The sequence below is a fragment of the Pelobates fuscus genome, chromosome 8, assembly GCF_036172605.1.
Source record: "Pelobates fuscus isolate aPelFus1 chromosome 8, aPelFus1.pri, whole genome shotgun sequence".
Lineage (NCBI taxonomy): Eukaryota > Metazoa > Chordata > Amphibia > Anura > Pelobatidae > Pelobates > Pelobates fuscus.
Genome location: NC_086324.1, coordinates 59,648,724 through 59,676,399, shown reverse-complemented (window position 1 = coordinate 59,676,399; position 27,676 = coordinate 59,648,724). Strand labels below are relative to the sequence as shown.

The 27,676-nt window shown below is 42.1% G+C and overlaps 1 protein-coding gene across 1 annotated transcript in view; it reads left to right on the top strand.

Annotated features, from left to right (window-relative positions):
* The window catches only part of LOC134571554 (potassium voltage-gated channel subfamily H member 8-like), a 428,010-nt gene that overhangs the window by 290,313 nt on the left and 110,021 nt on the right, over positions 1 to 27,676 (top strand). Inside the window, exon 4 of the mRNA XM_063429898.1 lies at positions 1,493 to 1,629. Within this exon, the coding sequence (XP_063285968.1) occupies positions 1,493 to 1,629 (137 nt within the window). The remainder of the gene's footprint in view (positions 1 to 1,492; positions 1,630 to 27,676) is intronic.

Below are 27,676 nucleotides of genomic sequence, written 5' to 3'. Positions count from 1 at the left end.
CTTGTAATAACTTAATCTACGGTCAAAGTAGCTAAACTGGAAAAATTCTTCAAGTCAACTGGGCTTTCAGTTCAGTTACTTTGGCTTTACATTTTAATTTCGCTTTGAATTTCCCACAATTCTCACTTTAGTAAAAAACAAAACTGACATTTCATGGCGTTACAATGGCCACTATTATATTCAGATAAAGAATAGAATTTTTTGTATTTATTGTTTGCAAGGAGTATTAAGACTGAGGTTAATATTCAAGATGTTAACTGACCATTTGCTCTTTACTTCTGGCCATTTCCGCTCTCCCTCTTTCAATATATGCACAGAAGTTTCATACCAGCTCTTTATAAATAATAAAAATAGGAATAATTAATGTACAGCACATCAGGAATCATCGTTATAGGAAATGCGTTTAAGTTGTGTTTGGCGAGAGAGCAGAAACAGTATCAGTTCGGTGGGAAGCTGCATGCCTGCTACCTAATTGATCAACAAAGCAGAATAAGAACAGGTCTCATGTACCCTATTAAGAAAAACATAGAAAAAAGTACTCAAGTTAATTAAAGGGGCATCTTGTCTGCAGAGTGACACATAAATATACCACCTTCAACACTTCTTTCAACTTTGTCTTTTTTTAAAATATTTTTTAGTTTTACATTTTTGATGATTCAAAAGAGGGGTTACAGAATAAAGAAAGTGAGGTACATAAAAAAATAGTACATTATTAAAAACATCAGAACAAAAGGGTATATAAGAAGGGAGTAGATGTGGTGGATGAATTTGAAAAAGAATTGACATCTGCTTTGGATAGCGAAAGAATGTAAGCTCAGAGGGTTAGGGGGTATGTCTTTAGACATACATTAAACAAAGTATTTGTGTCGAGTTGTGGTATGGCCCGAATGGTAGTACATCTTAAAAGGGTCTCAAAACCAAGGGGCCACAGCAGTACCGTTATTCATTGTCTTTTTTACATTGTAATTACATTTATACAACTAAACTCAATGTTAGGACTTCATTCAGCAGTGATTCAGCAGCAATTAAAGACTTTTTGGGGCAATCTAGCTAATTTGCATAGACTATCTTCAACATTTTCCCCCATTATGTGCCACATTATTTTTTTTTCTTATGTTTGGAGTTTAGTAAATAATCCTAAAATATATTAAAATTTTACAGATCTCAAACTGCTATTAAAATAATCTGAGCAAATCAAAAACTAAACACCTGGCAAAGAAAGCAAATTTGTATCTAATTGAATTAAATAGAGGATGAGTCGCCATGATTTACATATAGTTAATGTATATGAAAAGATACCTGATCATTTTTTAATGAGCATAAAAATTCTATCTATACGTTGCCAGATTTACTAAAAATGTATAGTTTGGGAGAAGAGCATATTTAATCCTATTATATGTTTCCACCACTTTTCAATTCACAGCACGTTGATGAATCTAACCCAAAATTTACTGGGAAGAACTTTCATGTTATTACTATTCTTTTCATACAGACGATGAGGATTTGGAAATCTACACCAATACAAGACCACCTGGTTTCAATGCCAACCGCAGAAGGAGCAGAGCTGTACTATACCATCTATCCGGGCATCTTCAAAAACAGGACAAGAGCAAAATCAAGCTGAACAATGTATGTATCCCTCAAAAATGAAAGCAATTGCAAAATAGGCTTAAAGGAACACAATAGTCACCTAAATTACTTTAGCTAAATAAAGCAGTTTTAGTGTATAGATCATTCCCCTGCAATTTCACTGCTCAATTCACTGTCATTTAGGAGTTAAATCCCTTTGTTTCTGTTTATGGAGCCCTAGCCACACCTCCCCTGGCTATGAGTGACAGAGTCTGCATGAAAAAAAAACTGGTTTCCCTTTCAAACAGATGTAATTTACCTTAAATAATTGTATCTCAATCTCTAAATTGAACTTTAATCACATACAGGAGGCTCTTGCAGGGTCTAGCAAGCTATTAACATAGCAGGGGATAAGAAAATCTTAATTAAACAGAACTTGCAATAAAGAAAGCCTAAATAGGGCTCTCTTTACAGGAAGTGTTTATGGAAAGCTGTGCAAGTCACATGCAGGGAGGTGTGACTAGGGTTCATAAACAAAGGGATGTAACTCCTAAATGGCAGAGGATTGAGCAGTGAGGCTGCAGGGGCATGTTCTATACACCAAAACTGCTTCATTAAGCTAAAGTTGTTCAGGTGACTATAGTGTCCCTTTAATTTAAATGTGATATCGGTTGAGAGGTGCCTTTTCACAAATGTTACTAATTAAACTGGTGGTTTAATAAACGTTCTACATATGTGCCACTAGAAAAAAGTGGCATATCGTTACCCTATCTATAGTAACCCTATAATAAAGAAAGGATTAACAAGTCCCGGTATAAAATAAATATTAATGAAGTACATTTACAAGTACATTTACATATCGGGCAGCTGCCTACAAGATTTGCAGTACTTTATTTTCTTGCTTTGTGTTACTGTATTTCCTTGATAATTTTACTAGCATACATTTTATAAAGATTTTTTTTTTAGTGATTAAAAAAAAAAAGTGCATTACATTTTTCAGAGATGAACAGGATTCTAAGTCTTTATTTGCTAAATCGCTTGCCAGATTGACATTTTAATACACCGCAAGTCATGAAATGACTTTCAATGACTCTTCTGAATTGGATGAGAAACAATAAAATTCAGATTTACTCCATGCACCACAGGGGGTTAGGCATTTCCCATTACTTCATGACTGTTTTGGCTTATCGTTGTTCATGAAGGGGTTAATGTAAGACTACAATCGGGCACAAGAATGCATTAACTCCCTCACCTTTCAAGTGAAATGTTTTTGACCTTAAAAAAACTATTATATAAATAAAACCAATATTTTGAGAGGTACATGGTTTAGGACATAAAGAAAGGGAAAAATATTTTTTTTTAAGGACATCAAATATTTCAGACAGAATAATCAATAAATAATTGTTTTCTGAAAATATTTGATTGGCATCGGTGGCCTTTATAAAATTAGATTTGCTGGGCCAAGCCTGGATCAGCAGGTTGGGGGACGCATCATTTGACATGTTCCTGTTCTCTTTTTGTTTGTCTATTAAAAAAAGAGTTTGTTAAAATGTATTTTTGTTTTACTTTAGGTAGTTTATAAAGAAGGCAATTTTTCTAGCCAGGATGTACATACATCTAGTCTCCTTCCATCCTTACACTTTCACCACTGGTCAAGCAACAGTTAAAAAACAAAGGCTATTTTGTGGCATTTTATGCTTTTTTTTTTTTATTTGACAATTTTTATTAGCATTTTCTCATTACAACAACAATCACGAAATGCAAAATGTAATGGGGGGGGGGGGGGGGGAGGAGAGGGGAGAGGGATGGGACACAGAAAGGAAGAAGGGGGGGGTCCAGCAGCAATCCTTTGTTGTTTATATCACATAGTAAAGTCATACCATACAAAAGAACAGGTAAGCTGTGGTTCCCTGCGAGGTTTACGTTAGGTTCGATCATGCCCCTCAGGTCTATAGACAGGTCAATATGTTCTCTTTACAGTGGCATTTACATGTGTCAATTGACCCGATCTCCATGTGTCCCAAATCTCCCATGACTTTCCAGTGGTCTGAGATGGGGTCCACAGTTTACTGTATGCTCCCTCGACTATCAGAGGCACTGCCTTCTTGTAGACCGTCAACTATTGAACGTCTTCACACTAGTCACTCCTGGATGTCGTCCTTAGTACTTGTAGAGAAGCACTGGAAGAGTGTGGCAATACCATGCATGCATTGTTGCTGCTGCTCTGCCCCCTTCTTTGAGAAGCATTGGATTGACAGAGATCATTAATCATTATGATATTACAGAGGGCAGAGCAGCAGCAACACAAGGACCAGTTTGGCGCTAAATTAAAGGCACACTCTAAAAAACAAAACAACCTCAGCTTAAAGGACCACTATAGTGCCAGGAAAACATACTCGTTTTCCTGGCACTATAGTGCCCTGAGGGCAGGGCCGGACTGGCCCACCGGGATACCGGGAAATTTCCCGGTGGGCCGCGGCACCTGGGGGCTGCGCAGGTATGTGCCACCGGGTGGCCGGTCCGGTGGCACAGTTAGAGGGGGCCGGCCGTGTTCTACACTAGAGCAGCCGGGCTGCAGCCTCGCCAGCACTCCTAATGCTGAGGACTGAAGGAGGAGGGAGCATGTCTCTCTACCATGCTCCCTCGCGGTTCCCACAATTCGCTGTGCTGTGAATTGTGGGAACCGCGAGGGAGCATGGTAGAGAGACATGCTCCCTCCTCCTTCAGTCCTCAGCATTAAGAGTGCCGCCGGACCGGCGAGGCTGCAGCCCGGCAGCTCCAGCGTGGAACACGGCCGGCCCCCTCTAACTGTGCCACCGGACTGGCCACCCTGACTCCTCTCAGGTAAATGGGGGGGGGGGGGAGGATTAGATAGGAGAAAGGTGAGAAAGAGACACAGAAATAGAGAGAGAGAGACACAGAAAGAGAGAGATAAAGAGACAGAAAGAGAGAGAGAGAGAGACAGAAAGAGAGAGAGACACAGAAAGAGAGAGAGACACAGAAAGAGAGAGAGAGAGAAAGAGACCGAAAGAGAGAGACACAGAGAGAGAGGGAGACACAGAGATAGAGAGAGAGACACAGAAAGAGAGAGATAAAGAGACACAAAGAGAGAGAGAGAGAAAGAGACACAGAAAGAGAGAGAGATAAAGAGACAGAAAGAGAGAGAGAGAGAGACAGAAAGAGAGAGAGACACAGAAAGAGAGAGAGACACAGAAAGAGAGAGAGAGAGAAAGAGACCGAAAGAGAGAGACACAGAGAGAGAGGGAGACACAGAGATAGAGAGAGAGAGACACAGAAAGAGAGAGATAAAGAGACACAAAGAGAGAGAGAGAGAAAGAGACACAGAAAGAGAGAGAGATAAAGAGACAGAAAGAGAGAGAGAGAGAGACACACACACAGAGAGAAAGAGACACAGAGAGAGAGAGACACAAAGAGAGAGAGAGAGAGACACAGAAAGAGAGAGAGACACAGAAAGAGAGAGATACACAGAAAGAGAGAGAGACACAGAAAGAGAGAGAGACACAGAAAGAGAGAGACACAGAAAGAGAGAAAGACACAGAAAGAGAGAGAGAAAGAGACACAGAAAGAGAGAAAGACACAGAAAGAGAGAGAGAAAGAGACACAGAAAGAGAGAGACACAGAAAGAGAGAGACACAGAAAGAGAGAGAGACACAAAGAGAGAGAGACACAAAGAGAGAGAGACACAAAGAGAGAGAGACACAGAAAGAGAGAGACACAGAAAGAGAGAAAGACACAGAGAGAAAGACACAGAAAGAGAGAGAGAGAAAGAGACACAGAAAGAGAGAGAGAGAAAGAGACACAGAAAGAGAGAAAGACACAGAAAGAGAGAGAGAGAAAGAGACACAGAAAGAGAAAGAGACACAGAAAGAGAGAGAGACACAGAAAGAGAGAGAGACACAAAGAGAGAGAGACAGAAAGAGAGAAAGACACAGAGAGAAAGACACAGAAAGAGAGAGAGAGAAAGAGACACAGAAAGAGAGAGGGAGACACAGAGAGAGAGAGGGAGACACAGAGAGAGAGAGGGAGACACAGAGAGAGAGAGGGAGACACAGAGAGAGAGAGAGGGAGACACAGAAAGAGAGAGAGACACAGAAAGAGAGAGAGACACAGAAAGAGAGAGAGAGACACAGAAAGAGAGAGAGAGAGAAAGAGACACAGAAAGAGAGAGAGAGAAAGAGACACAGAAAGAGAGAGAGAGAAAGAGACACAGAAAGAGAGAGGGAGACACAGAGAGAGAGAGGGAGACACAGAGAGAGAGAGGGAGACACAGAGAGAGAGAGGGAGACACATAGAGAGAGAGGGACACAGAAAGAGAGAGAAAGAGACACAGAAAGAGAGAGAAAGAGACACAGAAAGAGAGAGAAAGAGACACAGAAAGAGAGAAAGAGACACAGAAAGAGAGAGAGAAAGAGACACAGAAAGAGAGAGAAAGAGACACAGAAAGAGAGAGAGAGAGACACGAGAGAGAAAGAGACACGAGAGAGAAAGAGACACGAGAGAGAGAAAGAGACACGAGAGAGAGAAAGAGACAAGAGAGAGAGAAAGAGACACGAGAGAGAGAAAGAGACACGAGAGAGAAAGAGACACAAGAGAGAGAAAGACACACAAGAGAGAGAGACACAAGAGAGAGAGAGACACGAGAGAGAGAGACACGAGAGAGAGAGACACGAGAGAGAGAGACACGAGAGAGAGAGACACAAGAGAGAGACACAAGAGAGAGAGAGAAAGAGACACAAGAGAGAAAGAAAGAGAGACACAAGAGAGAAAGAAAGAGAGAGACACAAGAGAGAGACACAAGAGAGAGAAAGAGACGAGAGAAAGAGAGACGAGAGAGAGAGAGAGACACAAGAGAGAGAAAGAGAGAGATATATATATAAATAATTATGCCTTTAATATTTACACATATATTAATGTACATTTATATATGCATAATACACAGATAAATGTCATTAATATGTACCATATGTAATGAGCAGATATTGGCCCAGACTTGTTGCTAGGTGCATACTCCAGCACAATAACATATTTAAAGTGAAGAGCGCACCCACAGGACTTCAAAATAAACAAGAGAACGTCATTTTTTCACAGTTGTGCCCTACATACATTCACCATTTCAGTCCCATTACCAAGCTTTCCTTAAAATGTCATGGTAGTTGGACTGAAACATTGCTTACATGCACGTCTGCTTAAAATAAATCTGCACTCTTGGTTTTTTTTTTTAAGCTTATATGTGCTTTTTTTCCACGTTGGAGTAATAATTTTTAATTTTAAGTTATCTTTTCTAACTCTGTATCTGCACACTATGCTGGCGCAACGCATTATGGGGCTGGTAAATATTATTTTTCCAGGGCTGCTTTTAATTCCCAGTCCGGCCCTGCCTGAGGGTGCCCCCACCCTCAGGGACCCCCTCCCGCCCAGCTCTGGGGAGAGTAAAGGGTTAAATCTTACCTTTATTCCAGCGCCGGGCGGGGAGCTCTCCCCCTCCTCTCCTCCTCCGATCCTCCCTTTCGGCTGAATGCGCACGCGCGGCAAGAGCTGCGCGCGCATTCAGCCGGTCGCATAGGAAAGCATTTACAATGCTTTCCTATGGACGCTTGCGTGCTCTCACTGTAATTTTCCCAGTGAGAATCACGCAAGCGCCTCTAGCGGCTGTCAGTGAGACAGCCACTAGAGGATTTAGAGGCTGGCTTAACCCTTATATAAGCATAGCAGTTTCTCTGAAACTGCTATGTTTATATAAAAAAGGGTTAAACCTAGAGGGACCTGGCACCCAGACCACTTCATTAAGCTGAAGTGGTCTGGGTGCCTAGAGTGGTCCTTTAATGAAGTGGTTTTGAAGCCAATTACTCAAGCATTACCATGTATCATCCCATCCTTTAGCTATTCTCAAAAAAGAGTCTGCAATTAAATTGTTTAATATGCATGAATGTTAATGCATATCTTTTTACATATTGTTGTTGGGAAGTACATAATTAGTACTGCCAGCATTAATCATCTAAATCAGCAGGGCCCAGATGTTTTTAAACTACAGCTTCCATGATTCTTTGTCATTCTAAGAGCACTCTAGAGGCATGCAAAGTTCTACAACATCTGGGGGTCTACCTTTTGGGCAACCCTGGTCTAAATATTCATGAAATGTGTGAGTGATTAATTGATTGATTGACTGATTATTTAATTAAATAGTAAAGGCATGTGAATTCTTGATTCTTACAGTCAGTACTAGTCATGTACACCATGACAGCATTTGGAATTTACAGAGGAATTGATGGCTGATGTGGCAGTTCTATTAGGTGCATGTGTGAGTGCATGTTTGCATACGCTTTACAGTGACTACACATGCGCTACACAATAGCAGACACTGCAGAATAAACTTTCAAAAAAAGGGTACATTAAAGGGTCCTCGCAATATATGTGTGGACTGTGCTTCATTTATCTTGTATAAGAAAGCAAAGAAAACAATTATATCTAAAAAACACTTAAGACTTTGCAATTGACTATATTTTGTAAAAGTGTTTAAATTTCAAAACCAGGAGTGCAATCGTTGTCTACAAGTCTCAAAACAATCAAAGCAGACAATAAAAAGGTCAATAGGGACTCCTGCCTTTGCCTAACTGCCATCTGAATTATTCACCAATAGATTATCTTGTTCAGCTGCTCTGAATAATAGAAAGCGTCTTTTCTGGAAAATGTATTTTTGGATCTGGGTTCTAAAAGGAGGGCAACGTGTGCTGTATTATTTGTGTTTTGATTGTTTGAAATATATTCCGTTATAAAGTTATCCTTATTTAACATTTATTTAATGTTAAAGGGAAACCATAACAACTTCATTAGAATTAAATTTTATGGTGCCAGTTGGTCCCTGGCGATGGCTTACCTTTAGGTGTTCACCAACGTTAAAATCTTTTTTTCCAGCACAGTTTAGCTCTGCCCCTATTCATCTGATCTCCGAAATTCTATAAATAGGAAGCTTTAGACAGGTACCATTGATTTGCTAAGAGATTTGGATGTAGCTCCCTATTCACAAAAAACTTGTAAGGTGTAGGTATTTTTCTCAAGCCGTTTTTTGATTAGGGAGCTATTTTTTGGGGTTTAGAGTGTCAGCTGATGCTCTAAGCCAATCAATGGAGCCCCTGTCCACAGCAGTCTGAGGCTTCCTGTTTCAATGATCTCAGAGGAGTGGAAGGAAAAGGGCATAGCTAAACCGCACTGGAAAGAAGACTTTGGGGTTAAACAGTTCGTGAATGGTTTAAGATATAAAGGAAAGTCAATGCCAGGGACCTCCTGGCACCATAACAACTTAATCCCGATTAAGTTGTTGTGGTGCCCAGAGTGTTCCTTTAATTAGCATACCTGTTTTGTAATCTGGTTCACAACAGATGTTGACAGAAGTGTAAAAAATCGAATCAGGGAACTCTATTTACTTCATGTGGAATTATGGATTCATATAGACATCATTTTTAATTTCCGGTGACGTTTTGGGAATTGGCACTCTCAAACACTCCGGCATATGTCTTGCAAATACCCACAAATAATAGAGGCATGCTTTGGCAGGTGCACAAAACAGATTGCGCCCAAACACAATATTACTTCAGCAGTATTCTGTACATTATTATCATTTTGAAATACTCTAGTCATTAGGCATGTGCATGGGGAAAATTTTCGGTTCGGTTCGGCTTTCCGAAATTCGGGATTTTCGCAATTTGGGATTTCGGCAATTTTGCACTTCAAGACTTCGGAACTTCAGCACTTCGGAACTTCGGCACTTCAGCACTTCAGCACTTCAACACTTCGGAAATTCGGCACTTCAACACATCGGAAATTCGGCACTTCAACACATCGGAAATTCAGCAACTTCGGCACTTCGACACTTCGGAATTTCGGAACTTCGGCATTTCAGAATTTCGGGACTTCGGCACCTCGGGACTTCTATTGCAGGCGCTTGGTAGATAACTCCCTAATTCCCACGGTATTAGGGAGTTATCTACCAAAAGGCTGAAAGACCTAAATTGGTCTTTCAGCCACATTTACTAATACTAAGTAAAAACCGCGAGTAGGGGCATGTCTAGTAAACAGTGAGCAACCTGTGACTGCGCACTGTTAAAAAAACAAAAAAACCTTATGTCCTCTTCCCTGACCCCCACCCCTGAGCGGTGGGTGGGGGCCCTAGGCAAGAATAAACGGGGGGGGACCTAGTGTCCTCCCCCCTGACCCCCACCTCTCAGCGGCGGGTGGGGGCCCTAAATACTAATAAGGGGGGGGACCTAAGGTCCTCCCCCCTGACCCCCACCCCTGAGCGGCGGGTGGGGGCCCTAAAAAAAATGTGTCCCCCCCAGGTGACTAGGGGTCCCCAAACCCCTAGTCACCCCCTCCCCCAATAAAAATTATCCCCCTACCTACCCCCCTCACCCTAAAAACTAATGAGGGGGGGACCTTTAACTAAGTACCGGTAAAAAAACCAAAAACTTACCATTCGATATTTTCTTTCTTCTAAAATCTTATTTTTTCAGCCCAAAAAAGGCCAAATAAAAAAACATAATAACCGACGCAATTATAAAAAATAAAAAAAAAACGAGCGCAAAAACAAATAATCCATCTTCACCCATGGAGGGCTCCGCGCAGACTGAGCTCTGCAGGGCAGGGGAAGGCTTATAAAGCCTTGCCCCCCCTGCAATTAGGCTCAGAACACTCTGATTGGTGGGCTTAAGCCATCCAATCAGAGTGCTCTGACAGGTAAATGAAGAGACTGATAGGTAAGTCTCTACATTTACCTGTCACAGCACTCTGTTTGGTTGGTTTGAAATCCACCAATCAGAGTGCTCTGTGTCATTTTACACAGCGTGGGAAAGTTCTTTGGAATTTCCCCATGCTGTGTAATTTGACTCATAACACTCTGATTGGTTACTTAATCCGCCAATCAGAGAGTTATGAGTCAAATTACACAGCGTGGGAAAATTCCAAAGAACTTTCCCACTCTGTGTGAAATGACACAGAGCACTCTGATTGGTGGATTTGAAACCAACCAATCAGAGTGCTGTGACAGGTAAATGTAGAGACTTACCTGTCAGTCTCTTCATTTACCTGTCAGAGCACTCTGATTGGATGGCTTAAACCTACCAATCAGAGTGCTCTGAGCCTAATTGCCGGGCGGGGCAAGGCTTTATAAGCCCTCCCCCGCCCTGCAGAGCTCAGTCTGCGCGGAGCCCTCGCCGGGTGAAGAAGGATTTTTTTTTGGCGCTCGTTTTTTTTTTTGTTTGTTTTTTATAATCGGTTATTATGGTTTTTTATTTGGCCTTTTTGGGGCTGAAAAAATAAGATTTTAGAAGAAAGAAAACATCGAATGGTCCCCCCCTCATTATTTTTATGGTGAGGGGGGCAGGTAGGGGGATAATTTTTATTGAGGGGGGAGGGAGTGACTAGGGGTTTTGGGACCCCTAATCACCTGGGGGGTGGGGGAACATTTTTCTTAGGGCCCCCACCCGCCGCTCAGGGGTGGGGGTCAGGGGGGAGGACATTAGGTCCCCCCTTATTGCAATTTAGGGTCCCCACCCGCCGCTCAGGGGTGGGGGCCCAGGGGGAGGACAATAGGTTCCCCCCTCATTATTTTACATTAGGGCCCCTGCCCGCCGCTCATGGGTGGGGGCAGGGGGGGCGCAAGTGGGGGCTCGGGAGGGGGGACCTTATTTTTTTTTTTACAGTGAGCCGCCACAGGCGCTCAATGTTTAATAGACATACCCCTACTCGCGGTATAGCGAGTAGAGTCTGAATTTACTAATACTAAGTAATCTTTACTTAGTATTTGTACATTTGGCTGAAAGACCAATTTAGGTCTTTCAGCCTTTTAATAGATACCGTGGGAATTAGGGAGTTATCTACTTATTCATTCCTGTCATTACATTGACAGGCTAAGTAACATTTTATATGAATGCATGTTACTTGATTGTTGTAAGTGTTGCAAATGCTTACAGCTGAATCCTGGCTATGTTTGTATACTTTTTATTTAAAATTGTTTACAATGTATCATTCTTCTTCGTTTACTGGGTAAGTATATTAGTACTTAGGCAATACTGTGCTTCGGAACTTCGGCACTTTGACACTTCGGAAATTCGGTAATTTCGGAACTTCGGCACTTCGGAAATTCTGAACTTCCGGGACCTCGGCAATTCAGCACTTCGGCAATTCGGACATTTGGAAGTACCCGAATGTCCGAATTTTCCGAAATTCGTCCGAATTCATATTCAGACAAAAAACGAATTGCAAATGTCTACTTGTCATGAATGAAGGGCAGTGGAAAAAATCTACACCTGGCAATCTTAGCACAATTAAGTAAAAGTGGAAAATTTCTAAATCTTTCTCAGGTATCTTCACCTAAAACTTGCAATTCCATGGCATAATACACTATATAATATAACATTTTCTGACAGTTCACTAAGATTTTAAAGTTTCTGGATTTGCAACAAATCCCCAAGCTTTTCCAGAATCTGAAATGAGCTCTCATTAAACCAGGAAGTGATTCGGCTGCTCATGATGCCTACCTAAAAGCTAAACTGACAGTTCTCTAGAAGTGATAGTTCCTCAATACCTTATCCCTGTAAAATCCATTGAAGGGCTCACAGGAGAGAGTAATACAGTAGACCTTCACAGCACTTCTGTGTCTAGAGCTACGTCAATGCATCATGCTGCTGTTCTTGATCGGTTGGCATTTCTTCCCATGAGACCATGACACTTTGGGAGTTGCATTAATTTGCATTCTATGCTCTGGCTGTGCCAGGACAGCCATGCATAGAATGTAGATTACATTTTAATACTTTTTGAAATTTTAAAAACAAAAATGAACGTCCTGATATAGCCAACATTCTTTTCTATCAAAAAAAATCTCAAATGTGACAGTTCTGTTTGAACATTCTACAGCTGTTCTTGTAAGAAGTGCATTATGAGCACAGCAAGGGTTTTAGTGAGCTGCAGTTTAACAGACTACTGCAGAAAGCAAACAACAAAGCTACAACTCCCCTGGCTAGTTCACGACTTTATGTACAACAGTATATTTGTTGGGAACAAAAAGGGAAACACTGCAAGTTGGGGAGAGACAGGCAGAGAAAATGTTTGATTATGGAGTAAATATTACTCCATAATAATAATAGCACCTGTCAAGAAGTGGAATAGATTATGCAGCACATGTTATTCTTTCCACCATTTAAACAAAAAGGAAATGTACACACAGATTTGTAGCATATGGAAGCATATCAAATGAATTTTAGACAAGGGATTGGGGTATAGGGATTATGGATTATGGAGCATTGAGTATTCTTTAAAAAAAAATCAGACGTTTATCATTCTGATGGCGAATTCTGATGATGGATAGGTTAGCCTCTAGGAAGAAAAGCCACAGGAGAGACACTTAGTAACATGACATTAAAACAACGCAAGCTAAAAAAATGTTTAAAAAGTTATGATTGACTGATTTGCTAGTTTTACCAAAAACGGTGTATCCACCAATATTTTACATTCAAACAGCTGGACATTTTGATTCCAATAAATATGCGTATCTAAGTCATGGACCTTTTATCCTTTTTATTATAAACTACTATTTCACCGTGATGATGGCCCTTGATTCAGTAGCACCCTAGTCTATAAATGGATGCAGTTCCTTGATTGGCTTTTAAAATATTACAGAACTTATAGACTACATTTCCCATCATGCACTGCTAGCATGACAGTCACGGAGCACTAAGCAACCATTTACAGTATAACTTTTCCTGTGAATTATCTGAAAAAGAGTGAATTTGGGGGATAACACGTAGAAAAAGATTATGTGTCTTTGACTATTAATGATCCATGTATATTGAACATCCTATTACAGAAACCAGCTTTGTACTAAATTCATATAATTAATTAATACTGTGAGTTCCTATTGGTTGTTTTAAATAGGATGTTGTTACCAGGCAAACAAACATATCGTGTTTCTTTTCAACTCAGTAGACATCAATACACCACTAGATAGAAAGTTGCTTAAACCGAACCTGTCATAATAATTTTATATTAAAACATAACATTTTCTCATACAGTCAGTGTAATCATATTGATCAGCAAAATATTGTGTATCTAAAAGCTTGAGTAGATGTTAGTTAAATACCTTTTTCTGTCAGTGCTGTCGGTGTCTCTGTCAAGCAGACAGGACCAGATCAAGAGCCGATTGGGAATGGTCCTGATAGTTCCGATTAATTACAGAATCTTATATACAGAAAGCACTAAAACAGCCATACCTCCCAAGTGTCATGTATGTGGTAGAGGTGGTGTTGGAGGGAAACTCACAGGATGCATCTATAAGAAACCGCATTTCTTATGCTAATCTCTCGCTTTCATCTCTCAAGCAAATCCATACCCCCTGACAGCAGGAGTCGGTGGGCGATGTAAAAGGGTGGGCCACTGACACGAATCATATAGCCAACACTGCCCAATGGAGCGAACATGCCCAGAAAGAGTGCGGGTCTGCCCAAAGGATTAGAAGGTCAGCGTGGTGTGAATGCATGTCAGTCTGACTGCCAATCATGCAGGCTGATCAACTAAGGCCACTACTCCATACTAATTCTTCTTGACCTCTCTGCTGCCTTTGACACCGTTGATCATGCTCTCCTTCTTCAAACTCTTCAATCACTCAGTCTCTGTGACTCTGTCCTCTCGTGATTTTCATCTTATCTCTCCCAATGCTCATTCAGTGTCTCCTTTTCTAATGATACCTCCTCACCTCATATCTTTTCGTAGATCCATAGGTATGCCTCTTCTGTCTCTCTGCTCTGCCCATGTCCTTCTCCTGTCCGCTGCTCGCACCCGTACAGCCAACTTACGCTTCTCGTCGGCGGCTCCCTTCCTATGGAATAGCCTGCCTACCAGGGCCGGACTGGGAATTAAAAGCAGCCCTGGAAAAAAAATATTTACCAGCCCCATAATGCGTTGCGCCAGCATAGTGTGCAGATACAGAGTTAGAAAAGATAACTTAAAATTAAAAATTATTACTCCAACGTGGAAAAAAAGCACATATAAGCTTAAAAAAAAAACAAGAGTGCAGATTTATTTTAAGCAGACGTGCCTTTGCATGTAATCAATGTTTCAGTCCAACTACCATGACATATTAAGGGAAGCTTGGTAATGGGACTGAAATGGTGAATGTATGTAGGGCACAACTGTGAAAAATTGCCGTTCTCTTGTTTATTTTGAAGTCCTGTGGGTGCGCTCTTCACTTTAAATGTTATTGTGCTGGAGTGTGCACCTACCTAGCAACAAGACTGGGCCAATATCTGCTCATTACATATGGTACATATTAATGACATTTCTCTGTGTATTATGCATATATAAATGTACATTAATATGTGTAAATATTAAAGGCATAATTATTTATATATATATCTCTCTCTTGTGTCTTTCTCTCTCTCTCTCGTGTCTCTTTCTCTCTCTCTCTTGTGTCTCTTTCTCTCTCTCTCTTGTGTCTCTCTCTTTCTTTCTCTTGTGTCTCTCTCTTGTGTCTCTTTCTCTCGTGTCTCTTTCTCTCTCTCTTGTGTCTCTTTCTCTCTCTCGTGTCTATTTATCTTTCTCTTGTGTCTCTCTCTCGTGTCTCTTTCTCTCTCTCTTTCTCTCTTGTGTCTCTTTCGTCCTCTCGTGTGTCTCTTTCTCTCTCTCTTGTGTCTTTCTCTTTCTTGTGTCTCTTTTTCTCTCGCTTGTCTCTCTCTCTCTCTCGTGTCTCTTTCTCTCTCTCTTTCTGTGTCTCTTTCTCTCTCTCTTTCTGTGTCTCCTTCTGTGTCTCTTTCTCTCTCTCCTTCTGTGTCTCTTTCTCTCTCTCTTTCTGTGTCTCTTTCTCTCTCTTTCTGTGTCTCTTTCTCTCTCTCTCTTGTGTCTCTTTCTCTCTCTCTCTCTTGTGTCTCTTTCTCTCTCTCTCTTGTGTCTCTCTCTTTCTTTCTCTTGTGTCTCTCTCTTGTGTCTCTTTCTCTCGTGTCTCTTTCTCTCTTGTGTCTCTTTCTCTCTCTCTCTTGTGTCTCTTTCTCTCTCTCGTGTCTATTTATCTTTCTCTTGTGTCTCTTTCTCTCTCGTGTCTCTTTCTCTCTTGTGTCTCTTTCTCTCTCGTGTCTCTTTCTCTCTCGTGTCTCTTTCTCTCTCGTGTCTCTTTCTCTCTTGTGTCTCTTTCTCTCTCGTGTCTCTTTCTCTCTTGTGTCTCTTTCTCTCTTGTGTCTCTTTCGTCCTCTCGTGTGTCTCTTTCTCTCTCTCTTGTGTCTTTCTCTTTCTTGTGTCTCTTTTTCTCTCGCTTGTCTCTCTCTCTCGTGTCTCTTTCTCTCTCTCGTGTCTCTTTCTCTCTCTCTTTCTGTGTCTCCTTCTGTGTCTCTTTCTCTCTCTCTTTCTGTGTCTCCTTCTGTGTCTCTTTCTCTCGCTCTTTCTGTGTCTCTTTCTCTCTCTTTCTGTGTCTCTTTCTCTCTCTTTCTGTGTCTCTTTCTCTCTCTCTTGGGTCTCTTTCTCTCTTGGGTCTCTTTCTCTCTCTCTTGTGTCTCTTTCTCTCTCTCTTGTGTCTCTTTCTCTCTCTCTTGGGTCTCTTTCTTTCTCTCTTGGGTCTCTTTCTCTCTTTCTGGGTCTCTTTTTCTCTCTCTTTCTGGATCACTTTTTCTCTCTCTTTCTGGGTCACTTTCTCTCTCTCTTTCTGGGTCTCTTTTTCTCTCTCTTTCTGGGTCTCTTTTTCTCTCTCTTTCTGGGTCTCTCTTTCTCTCTCTCTTTCTGGGTCTCTTTTTCTCTCTCTTTCTGGGTCTCTTTTTCTCTCTCTCTTTCTGGGTCTCTTTTTCTCTCTCTCTTTCTGGATCTCTTTTTCTCTCTCTCTCTCTGGGTCTCTTTCTCTCTCTCTCTGGGTCTCTTTCTCTCTCTCTCTTTCTCTCTCTCTCTTTCTGGGTCTCTTTCTCTCTCTCTCTTTCTGGGTCTCTCTTTCTCTCTCTGGGTCTCTTTCTCTCTCTCTGGGTCTCTTTCTCTCTCTCTGGGTCTCTTTCTCTCTCTCTGGGTCTCTTTCTCTCTCTCTCTCTCTTTCTGGGTCTCTTTCTCTCTCTCTCTCTCTCTCTTTCTGGGTCTCTTTCTCTCTCTCTCTTTCTGGGTCTCTTTCTCTCTCTTTTTCGCTGTCTCTTTCTCCCCCCCAATTTACCTTAGAGGAGTCAGGGGACCGGCCGTGTTCCACGCTGGAGCTGCCGGGCTGCAGCCTCGCCGGACCGGCGGCACTCCTAATGCTGAGGACTGAAGGAGGAGGGAGCAGACAATAAAAAGGTCAATAGGGACTCCTGCCTTTGCCTAACTGCCATCTGAATTATTCACCAATAGATTATCTTGTTCAGCTGCTCTGAATAATAGAAAGCGTCTTTTCTGGAAAATGTATTTTTGGATCTGGGTTCTAAAAGGAGGGCAACGTGTGCTGTATTATTTGTGTTTTGATTGTTTGAAATATATTCCGTTATAAAGTTATCCTTATTTAACATTTATTTAATGTTAAAGGGAAACCATAACAACTTCATTAGAATTAAATTTTATGGTGCCAGTTGGTCCCTGGCGATGGCTTACCTTTAGGTGTTCACCAACGTTAAAATCTTTTTTTCCAGCACAGTTTAGCTCTGCCCCTATTCATCTGATCTCCGAAATTCTATAAATAGGAAGCTTTAGACAGGTACCATTGATTTGCTAAGAGATTTGGATGTAGCTCCCTATTCACAAAAAACTTGTAAGGTGTAGGTATTTTTCTCAAGCCGTTTTTTGATTAGGGAGCTATTTTTTGGGGTTTAGAGTGTCAGCTGATGCTCTAAGCCAATCAATGGAGCCCCTGTCCACAGCAGTCTGAGGCTTCCTGTTTCAATGATCTCAGAGGAGTGGAAGGAAAAGGGCATAGCTAAACCGCACTGGAAAGAAGACTTTGGGGTTAAACAGTTCGTGAATGGTTTAAGATATAAAGGAAAGTCAATGCCAGGGACCTCCTGGCACCATAACAACTTAATCCCGATTAAGTTGTTGTGGTGCCCAGAGTGTTCCTTTAATTAGCATACCTGTTTTGTAATCTGGTTCACAACAGATGTTGACAGAAGTGTAAAAAATCGAATCAGGGAACTCTATTTACTTCATGTGGAATTATGGATTCATATAGACATCATTTTTAATTTCCGGTGACGTTTTGGGAATTGGCACTCTCAAACACTCCGGCATATGTCTTGCAAATACCCACAAATAATAGAGGCATGCTTTGGCAGGTGCACAAAACAGATTGCGCCCAAACACAATATTACTTCAGCAGTATTCTGTACATTATTATCATTTTGAAATACTCTAGTCATTAGGCATGTGCATGGGGAAAATTTTCGGTTCGGTTCGGCTTTCCGAAATTCGGGATTTTCGCAATTTGGGATTTCGGCAATTTTGCACTTCAAGACTTCGGAACTTCAGCACTTCGGAACTTCGGCACTTCAGCACTTCAGCACTTCAACACTTCGGAAATTCGGCACTTCAACACATCGGAAATTCGGCACTTCAACACATCGGAAATTCAGCAACTTCGGCACTTCGACACTTCGGAATTTCGGAACTTCGGCATTTCAGAATTTCGGGACTTCGGCACCTCGGGACTTCTATTGCAGGCGCTTGGTAGATAACTCCCTAATTCCCACGGTATTAGGGAGTTATCTACCAAAAGGCTGAAAGACCTAAATTGGTCTTTCAGCCACATTTACTAATACTAAGTAAAAACCGCGAGTAGGGGCATGTCTAGTAAACAGTGAGCAACCTGTGACTGCGCACTGTTAAAAAAACAAAAAAACCTTATGTCCTCTTCCCTGACCCCCACCCCTGAGCGGTGGGTGGGGGCCCTAGGCAAGAATAAACGGGGGGGGACCTAGTGTCCTCCCCCCTGACCCCCACCTCTCAGCGGCGGGTGGGGGCCCTAAATACTAATAAGGGGGGGGACCTAAGGTCCTCCCCCCTGACCCCCACCCCTGAGCGGCGGGTGGGGGCCCTAAAAAAAATGTGTCCCCCCCAGGTGACTAGGGGTCCCCAAACCCCTAGTCACCCCCTCCCCCAATAAAAATTATCCCCCTACCTACCCCCCTCACCCTAAAAACTAATGAGGGGGGGACCTTTAACTAAGTACCGGTAAAAAAACCAAAAACTTACCATTCGATATTTTCTTTCTTCTAAAATCTTATTTTTTCAGCCCAAAAAAGGCCAAATAAAAAAACATAATAACCGACGCAATTATAAAAAATAAAAAAAAAACGAGCGCAAAAACAAATAATCCATCTTCACCCATGGAGGGCTCCGCGCAGACTGAGCTCTGCAGGGCAGGGGAAGGCTTATAAAGCCTTGCCCCCCCTGCAATTAGGCTCAGAACACTCTGATTGGTGGGCTTAAGCCATCCAATCAGAGTGCTCTGACAGGTAAATGAAGAGACTGATAGGTAAGTCTCTACATTTACCTGTCACAGCACTCTGTTTGGTTGGTTTGAAATCCACCAATCAGAGTGCTCTGTGTCATTTTACACAGCGTGGGAAAGTTCTTTGGAATTTCCCCATGCTGTGTAATTTGACTCATAACACTCTGATTGGTTACTTAATCCGCCAATCAGAGAGTTATGAGTCAAATTACACAGCGTGGGAAAATTCCAAAGAACTTTCCCACTCTGTGTGAAATGACACAGAGCACTCTGATTGGTGGATTTGAAACCAACCAATCAGAGTGCTGTGACAGGTAAATGTAGAGACTTACCTGTCAGTCTCTTCATTTACCTGTCAGAGCACTCTGATTGGATGGCTTAAACCTACCAATCAGAGTGCTCTGAGCCTAATTGCCGGGCGGGGCAAGGCTTTATAAGCCCTCCCCCGCCCTGCAGAGCTCAGTCTGCGCGGAGCCCTCGCCGGGTGAAGAAGGATTTTTTTTTGGCGCTCGTTTTTTTTTTTGTTTGTTTTTTATAATCGGTTATTATGGTTTTTTATTTGGCCTTTTTGGGGCTGAAAAAATAAGATTTTAGAAGAAAGAAAACATCGAATGGTCCCCCCCTCATTATTTTTATGGTGAGGGGGGCAGGTAGGGGGATAATTTTTATTGAGGGGGGAGGGAGTGACTAGGGGTTTTGGGACCCCTAATCACCTGGGGGGTGGGGGAACATTTTTCTTAGGGCCCCCACCCGCCGCTCAGGGGTGGGGGTCAGGGGGGAGGACATTAGGTCCCCCCTTATTGCAATTTAGGGTCCCCACCCGCCGCTCAGGGGTGGGGGCCCAGGGGGAGGACAATAGGTTCCCCCCTCATTATTTTACATTAGGGCCCCTGCCCGCCGCTCATGGGTGGGGGCAGGGGGGGCGCAAGTGGGGGCTCGGGAGGGGGGACCTTATTTTTTTTTTTACAGTGAGCCGCCACAGGCGCTCAATGTTTAATAGACATACCCCTACTCGCGGTATAGCGAGTAGAGTCTGAATTTACTAATACTAAGTAATCTTTACTTAGTATTTGTACATTTGGCTGAAAGACCAATTTAGGTCTTTCAGCCTTTTAATAGATACCGTGGGAATTAGGGAGTTATCTACTTATTCATTCCTGTCATTACATTGACAGGCTAAGTAACATTTTATATGAATGCATGTTACTTGATTGTTGTAAGTGTTGCAAATGCTTACAGCTGAATCCTGGCTATGTTTGTATACTTTTTATTTAAAATTGTTTACAATGTATCATTCTTCTTCGTTTACTGGGTAAGTATATTAGTACTTAGGCAATACTGTGCTTCGGAACTTCGGCACTTTGACACTTCGGAAATTCGGTAATTTCGGAACTTCGGCACTTCGGAAATTCTGAACTTCCGGGACCTCGGCAATTCAGCACTTCGGCAATTCGGACATTTGGAAGTACCCGAATGTCCGAATTTTCCGAAATTCGTCCGAATTCATATTCAGACAAAAAACGAATTGCAAATGTCTACTTGTCATGAATGAAGGGCAGTGGAAAAAATCTACACCTGGCAATCTTAGCACAATTAAGTAAAAGTGGAAAATTTCTAAATCTTTCTCAGGTATCTTCACCTAAAACTTGCAATTCCATGGCATAATACACTATATAATATAACATTTTCTGACAGTTCACTAAGATTTTAAAGTTTCTGGATTTGCAACAAATCCCCAAGCTTTTCCAGAATCTGAAATGAGCTCTCATTAAACCAGGAAGTGATTCGGCTGCTCATGATGCCTACCTAAAAGCTAAACTGACAGTTCTCTAGAAGTGATAGTTCCTCAATACCTTATCCCTGTAAAATCCATTGAAGGGCTCACAGGAGAGAGTAATACAGTAGACCTTCACAGCACTTCTGTGTCTAGAGCTACGTCAATGCATCATGCTGCTGTTCTTGATCGGTTGGCATTTCTTCCCATGAGACCATGACACTTTGGGAGTTGCATTAATTTGCATTCTATGCTCTGGCTGTGCCAGGACAGCCATGCATAGAATGTAGATTACATTTTAATACTTTTTGAAATTTTAAAAACAAAAATGAACGTCCTGATATAGCCAACATTCTTTTCTATCAAAAAAAATCTCAAATGTGACAGTTCTGTTTGAACATTCTACAGCTGTTCTTGTAAGAAGTGCATTATGAGCACAGCAAGGGTTTTAGTGAGCTGCAGTTTAACAGACTACTGCAGAAAGCAAACAACAAAGCTACAACTCCCCTGGCTAGTTCACGACTTTATGTACAACAGTATATTTGTTGGGAACAAAAAGGGAAACACTGCAAGTTGGGGAGAGACAGGCAGAGAAAATGTTTGATTATGGAGTAAATATTACTCCATAATAATAATAGCACCTGTCAAGAAGTGGAATAGATTATGCAGCACATGTTATTCTTTCCACCATTTAAACAAAAAGGAAATGTACACACAGATTTGTAGCATATGGAAGCATATCAAATGAATTTTAGACAAGGGATTGGGGTATAGGGATTATGGATTATGGAGCATTGAGTATTCTTTAAAAAAAAATCAGACGTTTATCATTCTGATGGCGAATTCTGATGATGGATAGGTTAGCCTCTAGGAAGAAAAGCCACAGGAGAGACACTTAGTAACATGACATTAAAACAACGCAAGCTAAAAAAATGTTTAAAAAGTTATGATTGACTGATTTGCTAGTTTTACCAAAAACGGTGTATCCACCAATATTTTACATTCAAACAGCTGGACATTTTGATTCCAATAAATATGCGTATCTAAGTCATGGACCTTTTATCCTTTTTATTATAAACTACTATTTCACCGTGATGATGGCCCTTGATTCAGTAGCACCCTAGTCTATAAATGGATGCAGTTCCTTGATTGGCTTTTAAAATATTACAGAACTTATAGACTACATTTCCCATCATGCACTGCTAGCATGACAGTCACGGAGCACTAAGCAACCATTTACAGTATAACTTTTCCTGTGAATTATCTGAAAAAGAGTGAATTTGGGGGATAACACGTAGAAAAAGATTATGTGTCTTTGACTATTAATGATCCATGTATATTGAACATCCTATTACAGAAACCAGCTTTGTACTAAATTCATATAATTAATTAATACTGTGAGTTCCTATTGGTTGTTTTAAATAGGATGTTGTTACCAGGCAAACAAACATATCGTGTTTCTTTTCAACTCAGTAGACATCAATACACCACTAGATAGAAAGTTGCTTAAACCGAACCTGTCATAATAATTTTATATTAAAACATAACATTTTCTCATACAGTCAGTGTAATCATATTGATCAGCAAAATATTGTGTATCTAAAAGCTTGAGTAGATGTTAGTTAAATACCTTTTTCTGTCAGTGCTGTCGGTGTCTCTGTCAAGCAGACAGGACCAGATCAAGAGCCGATTGGGAATGGTCCTGATAGTTCCGATTAATTACAGAATCTTATATACAGAAAGCACTAAAACAGCCATACCTCCCAAGTGTCATGTATGTGGTAGAGGTGGTGTTGGAGGGAAACTCACAGGATGCATCTATAAGAAACCGCATTTCTTATGCTAATCTCTCGCTTTCATCTCTCAAGCAAATCCATACCCCCTGACAGCAGGAGTCGGTGGGCGATGTAAAAGGGTGGGCCACTGACACGAATCATATAGCCAACACTGCCCAATGGAGCGAACATGCCCAGAAAGAGTGCGGGTCTGCCCAAAGGATTAGAAGGTCAGCGTGGTGTGAATGCATGTCAGTCTGACTGCCAATCATGCAGGCTGATCAACTAAGGCCACTACTCCATACTAATTCTTCTTGACCTCTCTGCTGCCTTTGACACCGTTGATCATGCTCTCCTTCTTCAAACTCTTCAATCACTCAGTCTCTGTGACTCTGTCCTCTCGTGATTTTCATCTTATCTCTCCCAATGCTCATTCAGTGTCTCCTTTTCTAATGATACCTCCTCACCTCATATCTTTTCGTAGATCCATAGGTATGCCTCTTCTGTCTCTCTGCTCTGCCCATGTCCTTCTCCTGTCCGCTGCTCGCACCCGTACAGCCAACTTACGCTTCTCGTCGGCGGCTCCCTTCCTATGGAATAGCCTGCCTACCAGGGCCGGACTGGGAATTAAAAGCAGCCCTGGAAAAAAAATATTTACCAGCCCCATAATGCGTTGCGCCAGCATAGTGTGCAGATACAGAGTTAGAAAAGATAACTTAAAATTAAAAATTATTACTCCAACGTGGAAAAAAAGCACATATAAGCTTAAAAAAAAAACAAGAGTGCAGATTTATTTTAAGCAGACGTGCCTTTGCATGTAATCAATGTTTCAGTCCAACTACCATGACATATTAAGGGAAGCTTGGTAATGGGACTGAAATGGTGAATGTATGTAGGGCACAACTGTGAAAAATTGCCGTTCTCTTGTTTATTTTGAAGTCCTGTGGGTGCGCTCTTCACTTTAAATGTTATTGTGCTGGAGTGTGCACCTACCTAGCAACAAGACTGGGCCAATATCTGCTCATTACATATGGTACATATTAATGACATTTCTCTGTGTATTATGCATATATAAATGTACATTAATATGTGTAAATATTAAAGGCATAATTATTTATATATATATCTCTCTCTTGTGTCTTTCTCTCTCTCTCTCGTGTCTCTTTCTCTCTCTCTCTTGTGTCTCTTTCTCTCTCTCTCTTGTGTCTCTCTCTTTCTTTCTCTTGTGTCTCTCTCTTGTGTCTCTTTCTCTCGTGTCTCTTTCTCTCTCTCTTGTGTCTCTTTCTCTCTCTCGTGTCTATTTATCTTTCTCTTGTGTCTCTCTCTCGTGTCTCTTTCTCTCTCTCTTTCTCTCTTGTGTCTCTTTCGTCCTCTCGTGTGTCTCTTTCTCTCTCTCTTGTGTCTTTCTCTTTCTTGTGTCTCTTTTTCTCTCGCTTGTCTCTCTCTCTCTCTCGTGTCTCTTTCTCTCTCTCTTTCTGTGTCTCTTTCTCTCTCTCTTTCTGTGTCTCCTTCTGTGTCTCTTTCTCTCTCTCCTTCTGTGTCTCTTTCTCTCTCTCTTTCTGTGTCTCTTTCTCTCTCTCTCTTGTGTCTCTTTCTCTCTCTCTCTCTTGTGTCTCTTTCTCTCTCTCTCTTGTGTCTCTCTCTTTCTTTCTCTTGTGTCTCTCTCTTGTGTCTCTTTCTCTCGTGTCTCTTTCTCTCTTGTGTCTCTTTCTCTCTCTCTCTTGTGTCTCTCTCTTTCTTTCTCTTGTGTCTCTTTCTCTCTCTCTCTCTTGTGTCTCTTTCTCTCTCTCGTGTCTATTTATCTTTCTCTTGTGTCTCTTTCTCTCTCGTGTCTCTTTCTCTCTTGTGTCTCTTTCTCTCTCGTGTCTCTTTCTCTCTCGTGTCTCTTTCTCTCTTGTGTCTCTTTCTCTCTCGTGTCTCTTTCTCTCTTGTGTCTCTTTCTCTCTTGTGTCTCTTTCGTCCTCTCGTGTGTCTCTTTCTCTCTCTCTTGTGTCTTTCTCTTTCTTGTGTCTCTTTTTCTCTCGCTTGTCTCTCTCTCTCGTGTCTCTTTCTCTCTCTCGTGTCTCTTTCTCTCTCTCTTTCTGTGTCTCCTTCTGTGTCTCTTTCTCTCTCTCTTTCTGTGTCTCCTTCTGTGTCTCTTTCTCTCGCTCTTTCTGTGTCTCTTTCTCTCTCTTTCTGTGTCTCTTTCTCTCTCTTTCTGTGTCTCTTTCTCTCTCTCTTGGGTCTCTTTCTCTCTTGGGTCTCTTTCTCTCTCTCTTGGGTCTCTTTCTCTCTCTCTTGTGTCTCTTTCTCTCTCTCTTGGGTCTCTTTCTTTCTCTCTTGGGTCTCTTTCTCTCTTTCTGGGTCTCTTTTTCTCTCTCTTTCTGGATCACTTTTTCTCTCTCTTTCTGGGTCACTTTCTCTCTCTCTTTCTGGGTCTCTTTTTCTCTCTCTTTCTGGGTCTCTTTTTCTCTCTCTTTCTGGGTCTCTCTTTCTCTCTCTCTTTCTGGGTCTCTTTTTCTCTCTCTTTCTGGGTCTCTTTTTCTCTCTCTCTTTCTGGGTCTCTTTTTCTCTCTCTCTTTCTGGATCTCTTTTTCTCTCTCTCTCTCTGGGTCTCTTTCTCTCTCTCTCTGGGTCTCTTTCTCTCTCTCTCTTTCTCTCTCTCTCTTTCTGGGTCTCTTTCTCTCTCTCTCTTTCTGGGTCTCTCTTTCTCTCTCTGGGTCTCTTTCTCTCTCTCTGGGTCTCTTTCTCTCTCTCTGGGTCTCTTTCTCTCTCTCTGGGTCTCTTTCTCTCTCTCTCTCTCTTTCTGGGTCTCTTTCTCTCTCTCTCTCTCTCTCTTTCTGGGTCTCTTTCTCTCTCTCTCTTTCTGGGTCTCTTTCTCTCTCTTTTTCGCTGTCTCTTTCTCCCCCCCAATTTACCTTAGAGGAGTCAGGGGACCGGCCGTGTTCCACGCTGGAGCTGCCGGGCTGCAGCCTCGCCGGACCGGCGGCACTCCTAATGCTGAGGACTGAAGGAGGAGGGAGCATGTCTCTCTACCATGCTCCCTCGCGGTTCCCACAATTCACAGCAGCTGCTGCTGCTGTGAATTGTGGGAACCGCGAGGGAGCATGGTAGAGAGACATGCTCCCTCCTCCTTCAGTCCTCAGCATTAGGAGTGCTGGCGAGGCTGCAGCCCGGCTGCTCCAGCGTGGAGCACGGCCGGCCCCCTCTAAGTGTGCCACCGGACCGGCCACCCGGTGGCACATACCTGCGCAGCCCCCAGATGCCGCGGCCCACCGGGAAATTTCCCGGTATCCCGGTGGGCCAGTCCGGCCCTGCTGCCTACCGCCATCAGATTCTTCCCTTGTCTTCAATCGTTTAAGAAGTGCCTTAAACCCCATCTCTTTAGGAAAGCTTATGGCCTCCCAGATAAACCGCTACCTTACATACCTGTCTCCTGCTCTCTCCTAAAGGGCAGCACTCTACTTTTACCTCAGCCATTCCACAAAATTTGTTTTCCCCTACACCCCTCCTCAGTTTCCATATTTAATTCCTTTTACACAAAGAAAGAAGGAAGTAGTAAAAAACAATATTTATGTATGTTTTTATTTTTATCAATGGCCTATTACATAGGCATGCGTCTCTGTTAGCCCCTCTGTTAATTGGCTGTACAAGCAGGGTCTATGAGTGCTACACTAATGTAACGCCTGTCCCACTGATACCGGAGAAACTGACGGAAGCCAAGCACAGAGAGATGGACACAGGTTTCTTCAGGAAGGAAGAGATTCTTTATTGGATCACCGATCGGGACTCAGAGGGACTAGCGTCACCAAAATACAGCAAAGTCTGAGTACTGAATACATAGAGTACATTCCTTATATAGCACTGTAGCTCCTCCCACAATTAACTACACCCACACATACCCTTAACCTATTTAATGAATAGAGTCTAAACTCATCCATCCGGTCTAACCACGTGGCTCATCTGATACAAAGGAGAGGGACGCGTAATTCCAGTTCTTACATTCCTGCACCTGGTCAGTACAGTGATGACAGTATCTTAGCTACGTGTAATTAACTAACTGATACTACAAACACATATACATACATATGCCTTGTGGCAATCTTAGCCTGCTAAACTTGTATTTTACTGGAATTACATCACATTCCCCCCTTTGATGCCTCTGATATTTCACAATTACTTGAGGCATCACTTAACCTTGGTTTGCATATACCTCAGGTTACCATGAACCAGACCAGACTTATCTTATGATGTGAATCTTCAACATTCATCTTCTTGCATTGGTTCTCCCTGATCTAGAGCCTTATACTTATATATCGCCATTATCTGTGCAGCAGCCTTCCTCTCTGCTATACTTCCTATCAGGCTTTGCACAGACCTAACTACTAAGGGTATAAGACACGGTAGGAGTAGACACAACAGTAAAATCAGTAGGACTCCACCTACCACTGCCTTAAGCCCTCCAAACCACTCATACCAGCTACCAAACCAACTACTTGGATTGTACCCTTTCCATACCTGAGTAGGCACATGCGCTAGTTTAACCATATGGCTAGTAAGCTCAGCTATTGCTTGCCCTTCGTCATCTATTTGAAGACAGCAATTACTTAGGTTAAACTTCCCACATACACCTCCCTCTACTGCCAAAAGGTAATCCAAGGCTAATCTATTTTGGTAGACTGCTGTCCTCATCCTGGTGTTATGCTTCGCTAGAAGATTGAGCGCTTGTGATGTCTCATTTGTGATAATCTCAACCACCGCCTGTAATCTTATAATACGGTTGAGCATATAAATAGGGGTTCTATAACCAAAGGTACCATCCTCAGCCCACGTGGCTGGCCCATAGTAATCTATAATACGCTGGGGAGGCCATTCATCATCTTCCCAGGCGCCTATCTCTATGGGTCCCCTTTTCTTCCTATGATTCACATCATACACTTTAACACCTAAAGTCTCACCTGTTTCAATCGGTAACAAGAAGAAGGATGGTTTGAGCATACCCAACACACATGCCCCTTCCCAGTCCTGTGGCAGCTCCGAATAGGCTTTCTTACCACAGATCCAGTACAAATTTGCTGGGGCTCTCCAAGTAGATGTGATGGATAGATCAAACCACACGTCCTTTAAATTGGC